The sequence below is a fragment of the Ophidiomyces ophidiicola genome, assembly GCF_022830035.1.
Source record: "Ophidiomyces ophidiicola strain CBS 122913 chromosome Unknown scaffold_41, whole genome shotgun sequence".
In the NCBI taxonomy this organism is placed as follows: Eukaryota; Fungi; Ascomycota; class Eurotiomycetes; order Onygenales; family Onygenaceae; genus Ophidiomyces; species Ophidiomyces ophidiicola.
This window is the reverse complement of record NW_026054681.1, coordinates 40213-49019: the sequence shown is the minus strand read 5'-3', so window position 1 is coordinate 49019 and position 8807 is coordinate 40213. Positions and strand designations below refer to the sequence as shown.

The 8807-nt window shown below is 44.8% G+C and overlaps 3 protein-coding genes across 3 annotated transcripts; 1 reads left to right on the top strand and 2 right to left on the bottom strand.

Moving 5' to 3' along the window:
• Positions 1-2609: 2609 nt before the first annotated feature.
• AKR1 (palmitoyltransferase akr1) lies at positions 2610-5092 on the bottom strand (the record flags this gene model as incomplete). The annotated part of the gene is made up of 6 exons (XM_049255406.1): positions 2610-3253; positions 3319-3431; positions 3480-3744; positions 3795-3867; positions 3930-4733; positions 4802-5092. The coding sequence occupies 6 exons, from the start codon at positions 5090-5092 to the stop codon at positions 2610-2612; spliced, it is 2190 nt and encodes a 729-aa protein (XP_049105623.1).
• Positions 5093-5890: 798 nt separating this feature from the next.
• On the top strand, positions 5891-6694 carry LOZ57_006386 (uncharacterized protein; the record flags this gene model as incomplete). Its single annotated transcript, XM_049255405.1, has 4 exons — positions 5891-6175; positions 6217-6416; positions 6477-6603; positions 6671-6694. 4 exons carry the CDS (start codon positions 5891-5893, stop codon positions 6692-6694), a joined length of 636 nt encoding a protein of 211 aa, XP_049105622.1.
• Positions 6695-7364: 670 nt separating this feature from the next.
• LOZ57_006385 (uncharacterized protein) lies at positions 7365-7946 on the bottom strand (the record flags this gene model as incomplete). The annotated part of the gene is made up of 1 exon (XM_049255404.1): positions 7365-7946. The coding sequence occupies one exon, from the start codon at positions 7944-7946 to the stop codon at positions 7365-7367; it is 582 nt and encodes a 193-aa protein (XP_049105621.1).
• Positions 7947-8807: the final 861 nt, after the last annotated feature.

Genomic DNA, 8807 nt, shown 5'->3' with positions numbered 1-8807 from the left:
GACCGGACGTTCCGACTGGTGAACGCTCGGCAGGGATAAACGCAGGCGACGCAGTGGGCGCTTGCACCCATTGATTAGTAGAGCTCTTATCAAGTATGTAGCGACGGCGACACTCATGGGCAAACGGGGGGCATCAAACTAAACCTTGGAAAAGAGTGAAGCTGAAACACACCCACGGCCTGGGGACAAGAGAAGGAAATCAACCGCAAGAGAGACTCAGTGGAAAGGCCATTTTCAAATTAAGCCCAAGAGCCCGCATTGCTTTTCCCATGAGAATCAGGGAAGCGAGCTGCTAAAATAGCGAAGGCCAGGAAGTTTAGAGGCGGTCGCGGATGAGGTTCCGAATTCCGGGTGTTCAAGTCCCGACTTTAGGCACCGGATCTAATCTTATCTCGCACCTTTTCTCGGCACGGAGCGTCTGGCCAAGATAAACAACCGCTTGGGTCGGTCACCGGTGGCGCCCGAATTGTTTGGATACCGAGTACCAAGGACTTCGCCGTTATCGTGGAAATGAGAAATGCGTTTTTTACGCCAGCAGATATCACGCCTGTTTCGGCGGCCATTGACTCCGCGGGTATTTTCCAACATTAATTTCAAACGAATCAGTCCAAACCAAAAAATTGAGGAGGAAACATTTTTAGACTATTCACCCACTCGATATTACCCTGTTCGCATTGGAGAGGTCTTTGTGTCGCGATATCAAGTGATCGGAAAGCTCGGGTACGGTGTTTCCTCCACTGTTTGGTTGGCCTTGGATCTAAAGTATGTGAATATTCCTGCCTTCAATGCCGCCCGTGAACTTTAAGACAGATAAATAACATACCTGCGTTCTAGCCAGCATTATCATGTTGCCTTAAAGGTCTTCATTCGCTCACAGACCATAGGATTCAAAGCAAATAGTGAAATAAATACTTGTATTTGCTCCTTGATTACGTTTCTGACATGAAGTTATAGCTATGGGATATTTTCGAGGGTCGAAATCTATTTTCTAATCCAGAACACAAAACCTATGACAGCCAGACCCATCTCGCCAGCATCATCGGACTGCTGGGCCCGCCCCCGCTAGGTCTTCTAAAGCGTGGAACAGTGAGCGCTGAGTTCTTCACTGCAGAAGGTACATATGCATAAATCCAACCCAATATTGAATCTATGTACTTACCATTTTGCAGGAAAACTTAAGGGTGGGATTGAGCTCCCACCTGCCAGTTCATTGGATCAGATAGAAGCACGTTACCAGGGACAGGATCAAGATTTATTTCTGAAGTTTGTAAGAAAAATGATCCAGTGGGCACCAGACAATCGCAGTACAGCCAATGAACTTCTTCATGATGCATGGTTAAATTCAAAACTCTAAGTCATACATACTTCCTGAAGTGATAAAAGATTTCATAGAAAAATAGAAAGAATTTTGAATGGATACTCAAAGTGTCTTAGTTCGACTATTTATCTCTCCTCATCGAAGGGACAACTATTGACCGAGCCTTCTATGCCTTGACCCTGGCCTGTGATCTTCATACCATCTTTGGCAAATGCTAAATCTTTTTCGAGCCCGCCCCTAAGTAAGAACAATCCTACCAAATCAAAACCTTTCTTCCTACTGCTGCTCTGCCAGAATTTCAATTTCCAATTATCCGCACTTTACCTCTCACTGATCAGCCCATTGCCCCCCCACTACCCCAACTCCTTGCTCTACACAGAGCAATTGCATATACCCTCCATTTTCCAGTCGTAGGAGAGCACATTGACAAGATACTTCAGAATGTGGAGGAGCTTGGGGTACCAGATATATAGAATACCATTGCAGTCAGAAGGGAATAATGCAAAATAAGAAAAACTAGGGTCAAACCCTGGTCACATACCTCACTGCCTACCTTCATATTATACTGACAAGTACAGATAAGATCTGAAGCTGATATGAGGTTTAATAGCATAGGTGTAGACTTTGCTACATGAGGATGACAATATTTTACCAGAACTCACTATCTGTTTATAAAGTGACTGGGATGTGATTTTGCTAGTGCAATTAATTTTGAGGAAATGACCAGAGAATCGTGCGGCAGTCAATCAAAGCACTAATAAAGACAACTGTACAAAAGGTTCATGATGAAAGATGCATTAATAATTGGATTATCAGTAAATATTCTATATCAACATATTCTTTGCATTTTCTATTAGTTGATGAGGAATAAGTAGATCGGGGTTGCTTTATTTACATTACTTTATTCTGGCAGGTATGGAATAGAAGGGTAAAAGCCACTACACTCAAATCTATACAAGGAATAAAATGTCCGACATTCTCAAGTCAGAAAGAAAGCGAAGTATGCAAACCCACTTCTCTGACACAAGATCCAGCCGAAGTGCCCCACAGCTCTCCTGAATGGTTGTAGACTTCGCTCAACCTCTTCAAATATTTGACCATGGCCAGAAGGTAAGGTGTAGCTATAACTGGTTAGAACTACAGTCTAAGTTTACAAAGAGATGAGTGCTGTCTGGGCAGAAAGCATGAGTTAATTAGGCATCCACATCTGGTGATCTCAATGGAGAATCCAAACAACCGAGGTAAACCACATCGCATAAATAAATGCATTTCCATAGTAGCTATTTGTAAATTAGACTTGGGTCTCAATATCATCAGTCGCAACGCCTCTATAAACCATTCCTGATTCTCCTGTTCTAAGTCTCAATGGGGTCTCGTACATGCGGTTGTAATTTACCAATTCACCATTCAGCATTGCGGAACCAGGGTCTCTCCTTCGAAAATATGGGGCGGGATCACACCAAAAATCACGACAATTTGTGGCAATTCCATATGAAAAGGGGTTGCGATAGCGAGCTGCTCGTCGATCTCTGAGGCCTTCTTGAGCAGTAGCCATGAAGGTATCCAAGCCCAGCAGTGTCTTCCATTGAGAGAAATAACCGCCATGCCTGTGGCTATGCTGTTTCTGACCCGACGAAGTTGGCAAAGAACTGGCTCCTGGTGCCGCGGAAACACCACCAGTGAGAATAGCAGATGTAACAGCGCCGGTGGCTGGATCAGCATATTCGATTGAATGCCCTTTCATATTCTCGTGAGTTGTTTGATTACGGGATATTTGAACAAGCTGTACGACACATAACATAGTCACCCAGACTAGTTGAAGCGCTGTCCAGACTGTGAGGAGGATAGTAAATGCATCTCGTTTGATAATACCACATAATGATGGGGATATAATGTTACATTCCGTTCCAGAAGGTGTGGGCAAGGTGTCAATGTCTGTACACGCCGGTTAGTTTAAATACAGATTCTGTAGAATAAAATAAGAAAAATGAAAAACTTACATGCAAATATGAGTCGAATGAAAAGAGTGATCCCAATTTCCAAGGCAAAAATATACAAAACGAAGTGACGCAAGTTATTCGATCCCACACAGTTATCAATCCAGGGACAATGACTACATCAAATGAGTAAAGGCCACATAGTGTAAGCAAGAAACACTCACTGGTCATATTTTGAAACACAACGCTTGCAGCGTCGGCAATGCTTGCTCCTTAGAGGTTTTCTAATCAAACAAAAAACACAGAAATTGTCGTCATCAAATTTCCATATGCCCAAGAGATCCATTACAGTGGTCTTTTGCTGGTTTCTGCTAGAAACCTTGGGAACAAAACCTGGGTCTTCAAGCATAGATAGGAAATAGAAGTAACCAGTGAGCGTTGCAAATATAGCAAAAGAGAAATTATATAACGGAAAGGAGGAATAGGTGTCTAAGAGAAAAGTCAGTATCAATCACAGGATGTTCAGATGGGGCATTTACATGGAAGGACTCTTGAGAGCCACTGGACGCCAACCCAGAATAATGAGCCTGCAAACACACCTGCTAGAAACGGCTGATTGTATCATCAGTTTCTAAATCCACGAGACATGGTTGGATGTGTCATTGGAGACATACTGTTCTTTGAATCAAGCGGAAATCGGAAATGCTGCGACTTGCTACCCACTGAGCCACCCACTGCATGCCAAAGATGCAAATAAGCACTAAGGGTATCGAAATAAAAATAGAGAATTCACTCAGAATCCAAATAGCAATATAGATTATAGTAAAGGGCCAAAGAAAGAAAAACTTAGAAACATATCGTCGCGTTCGTAAAATCGGGGCCAGACCAAGTGGTAGGTGTGTTACATCGCCATTTGGTTGATACCCAGATTCGCTTAAGGCTCGATGCCAGGCAGAAACTGTTTTCATTTCCTCTGCTACAGTTCCCGGCGTCTTTCCATCGCGCGTTTTCGCATACCGATCAGCGCCGTACTCCAGGATTTTGTAAATACACGGCGCAGAACCTTTGACCAAAGCCCAGTGAAGCGGTGTAAGCCCACCCTCGTCGGCAGCATTTACATTTGCTCCCCATCGAAGAAAAAGGTCAACGCATGCAGGAAATCCTTTGTATGCTGCCCACATCAAGCCCGTGTGTCCTTGAGGGTCAGCCACGTCTACTGGAATATCTTGGTGTAGCAGGAGCACAAGAAGGAAAGCATTGCCATCGATCGTTGCTAGATGTAGGATATTATAGCCTTGGGCGTCCGTCAAGAGGGGGTCTGCTCCATACTGGAGGAGGAGATTTACGATATAATAATGACAGCGCTGGGCGGCCCACATTGCGGGCGTGGCAACAGATTCGCCACCTTTCGCATTTGCATCCGCGCCGGAATCTAGAAGGAATTTGCAGAGCTCATAGCGATTGTTGATAGCAGCCCACTAGATAGCATAATGAACCAACGCGATTGATCAGCAAAGTCCATTTGCACAGAAGTGTGTTCACGAACATGAAGAGGTGTTATGTCTTCCTCGTCCCGGTATTTCACATCGTATTTCCCCTTGTCAAAGAGCTTCTTAATAGCTCCTATCTCCCCCAATCTCGCAAGCTGCATAATATCCTCCTCGATCGGTGGGACTCCCGTGCTTCTGTTACTGGGGTTAACATCTTTCAACTCAACGCCATCTTCCCGGAGCATATGTTGGAGCGAAACATCGGAGTCATTACTGGAACTCGACGAAGTAGCTGAACCCTGGTCATTTGGGCCGCGCGACTCTTGTTTGGGTGGTAAGGCAGGCATCGGCAATCGGTATCATTCGTGTGAGGGGACAAAAAATTCTTCCGGTTTTTCAACAGGTGGGTTTCTTCATAATTATCACGGTAGCACTGCGTAAAGGAAGACCGCTAGCAAGAATGCAAGCCAACGGTAAATAATAACCGCTTGCGCTGCAGATTTGAACGGAGTTGCACTCTGGCTGGAAGATGCCCCAGCCAAAGCCAATAAGAATCTAGCTTGCTTTAGCCGCGTTCTAGGCTCCCACCAACTAACTACGTAACTACGTAACTACATAACGAACTACGGAGTATCTATTTGAGAAACCCCATCGAGCCAATCTGGAAGCTTTCCATGTCCATAATTCAGATAAACATTCTCGGAACATATTTCTGGCGGAGGGAGCATATGATATTGGCCAAGATAGTACTTACGCGGTAGTTACAGGGATTGGGACGTTCAGACCTGGCATTAAGTGCAACCTACATCACTTCCACCTTCTTTGCCTACAAATACGGAGTAGATCTCCACATAAGACCATAGTGGTGCAACTATAGCCTTGACCCCAAGGCTTTGCCATCGACTGCTACGCCTACCTCCTCTGCTTTGTGCCTAGAAAAAAGGCTCTCGGTGGGCCCATGGCATCGTGTGTTCACCCTTCCACAATCATACTCGAGGGGAAGGATGCATGCGAAACAAATTGCAACATTCTGAGTTGTTCAAGAAGGCTGCAAAGAAATGGTATAAAAGCTACCCCTCCGGCTAGCTGAGGACACCTCACAGTCGGGTTCATTGTTTCCACGGTTGAAATCCAATACCTGCAAAATGGTTCTGCTCCTCGCTATTGCATCTGTGGTTTTAATGCCGACTGCCTTGTTGGCAGCGACACTCCCAAGTGGCAGTTCAAGAATTATTGGTGGAACACCAGCTAAATTAGCTCAGTTTCCTGATCTTATTTCTCTTGAAGAGGGCTCTCGCCATGTCTGCGGAGGCATGCTTCTCAATGGAAGATTTGTTTTGACAGCTGCCCATTGTCTCATAGATAAACACAACCTCACTGTCCGTGCAGGAACTTTGGTAAGCCATCAAGAAATGGAACAAGACTATGAGGTATGTATGCATGCACATACTAACTGCTCACCTCTCACTAGGCACCACTGAAAGGAGGCCAAACAGCTCGTGTTGCGGCTACGCAGATACATCCCAAGTACAATGAGCAAACTTCTCTCGATGACGTTGCAGTGTTATATTTATCGAGTTCGATTCGTCAAAGCCAGACAATCAAATATTCCAAACTACCAGATTCTGGATCAGACCCGGTACCCAATTCCCTGGCTACGGCGGCTGGCTGGTATGTATTTTTGGCCTGCTTATTATGCTTTGTCGGAACCAATACTAAGCCCAAAGACAGGGGAGTCACTTCAACAACACGTTCTTATCAGCCCGACAAACTACTTTTTGTCTCAATTCCTATTACTAGCCGCTCTACATGTCAAGAATTGTATATGAAATTGAATATCAGCATACCCGAGGAAACGGTATGTTCCGGATATCAGGGCAGAGCTGCATGCGTTGGAGACAGTGGTGGTCCTTTATATGATGCAGCAACTATGGAAGTCGTTGGCATAACGTCATTTGCTCATTATTGTGGGCAAAAAGGGCCCCCGGGAGTGTATATGAAAGTAGCTTCATATCTCTCCTGGATTCATGATACCATGGGGCGGCTTCAGAGATGAGGTACAGCCATGAAAGAGCCACGTACGTACGGAAATCAAATTTAAATGAGGTATTGCATTGGTTTCATTTTTGCATTTCCTTTCGACCGGATTCCGGCCAGAATCTGATCTGCTCGTGTTTATTTCAAGTAGACGTTGAGTGCCTCGAATTCATCTGCCTTTGTTACCTGGCGGTGTACATATCTATATACATACACATACATGACATTCGGCTTCAATACCATCATCTTTTAAACGCAATTTTTATGACCTGGTTTATTCCTTCAAGAGCATACCAAAATTAGGGATATCTCTGAGGCAGATCTCTAGTAGATCAGCCAGATACCACGGCAGAACTTTCTGGCCACCCTGTGAACCTAGCTATTTCGTAAAACTGGAATAGTTTAATGAGAGCCACGACGAGACAAGATATATAAACACGGATTTGGTGCCAATTAGGAAATATCATGTTGTCATGTTTGATTTTGGCGCCGACAGTATGGAGATCTGAGCCATTGAGAGAGGCAAAAATTGTACTATTCAAAAGCCTCAGAAGCAGCAGAGAAGTCTCAGAAGGGTTGTCTTTAATCTACTATGGCACAATGTTTTGGAAAAGCAATGTTACAGCGTTCTTGGAATAACGAAATCTCTCCGGATAGGAGCTCATCGTTGATTTTAAGATCAAAATCCATCAAATAACAGAAGTTGATTTCAAGTCGCGTTAGCTCCGTTTCCGTTACACCTCCAACCTTAGAAAATCGGTTGTGAGAATGCTGAAGATCTTCAAGAGCCTTTGCTGCAACCCGTAGACCACCAAGAACGAGTCGATGCGCATTATTCGGGGTCACCAGTATAATTCTTTCAATGATAGCCATCCGAGTAATATACCAGCTTGTAGCCAGGTATACAGCGGTTGACATGGGACAGTATTCATGTAACCTGAGAAGATAGTGCTCAAGAGAAATGGCAGGTATCCGTTTAGTAGAAAACTTTTTCATCAGCGTCTCGTCGCGGTGAACTGTAAAATGATCCCGTCCGCAATTCTCAGTAGGAAGCTGTGGAGAGGTGTCTCCTTCACTCTTAAGTATTATTGCGCTAACGTGCAAGCAAAGTATGCCCAACGCCTCGGCCGGAGTAATGTCGGAAGGAAGGTTCTTAGCTGTCATCGGGGGTCGTAGTAAACTGGAGTTTTGGAAGAAATTGACGCAAAATGAATGAGGATATTCAAAGGATTGTGTGAGCCTCGCCACCACATGGTTGCCGGAACTTGGGAGAATCTAAGGATGACAAGCTCTTCCTCTCTCTGCAAGTCAAAATAATGGCATTTCAATCTTAGAGTGTATCCCCTTTGCTAACTGGTAATTTTGTAGGCCTCTTTGTAAAGTGATGAAGATGCCGTTCAAATTTCTTGAGCTGAAATTAGTCGGACGTCCAAAATTGCAGTCTATGAAGCGATCGGCCCAAAGCTTCTGTATTTCCCTCAGATACGAAGGCTGGGCGAAGAATTGAAAATGAGTGCCAGCTGCTAGGTAATGTGTTGTTCGCTCGCCGCAAAGGCCACGTCTTAGCTCGGTGAAGAGACCCTACCGCAGCGACTTGGCTTTTTTTATGCTGTCCCTTTGCATCGAATTAGTAGAGGTAATGATCTTGTCTTGAGGGACGGAAAAGACAAGTTTGGTAAGTAGTTAAGTTTTTAGGATGTTCAAGCAACAGATGGACAACATCGATTCGTTGGCCAACTTGCAAGGTTGCGCCAAGAAGTCCACCGCGACGTATCGCGAGACTTCTCCGCAAGGAGTTGCGGCCAGCACCGCCTCCCTATACAGCTGTTTACAAGGGACCTTCCATTCTAATGAGCTGGCTGTTTCTCCATACACCGCAGCGACTAATTAGTTGCTGAGAGGCCAAGGTCAGCCTGATATGACGGCTAAGAATTGTCTTTGATGACTAATCAGAATTAGGGCTTGGCGAAAGCGTACTCGTACAACCGCTAAACCGTTTTAGGTTCAACAAAAACAATGGGCGGA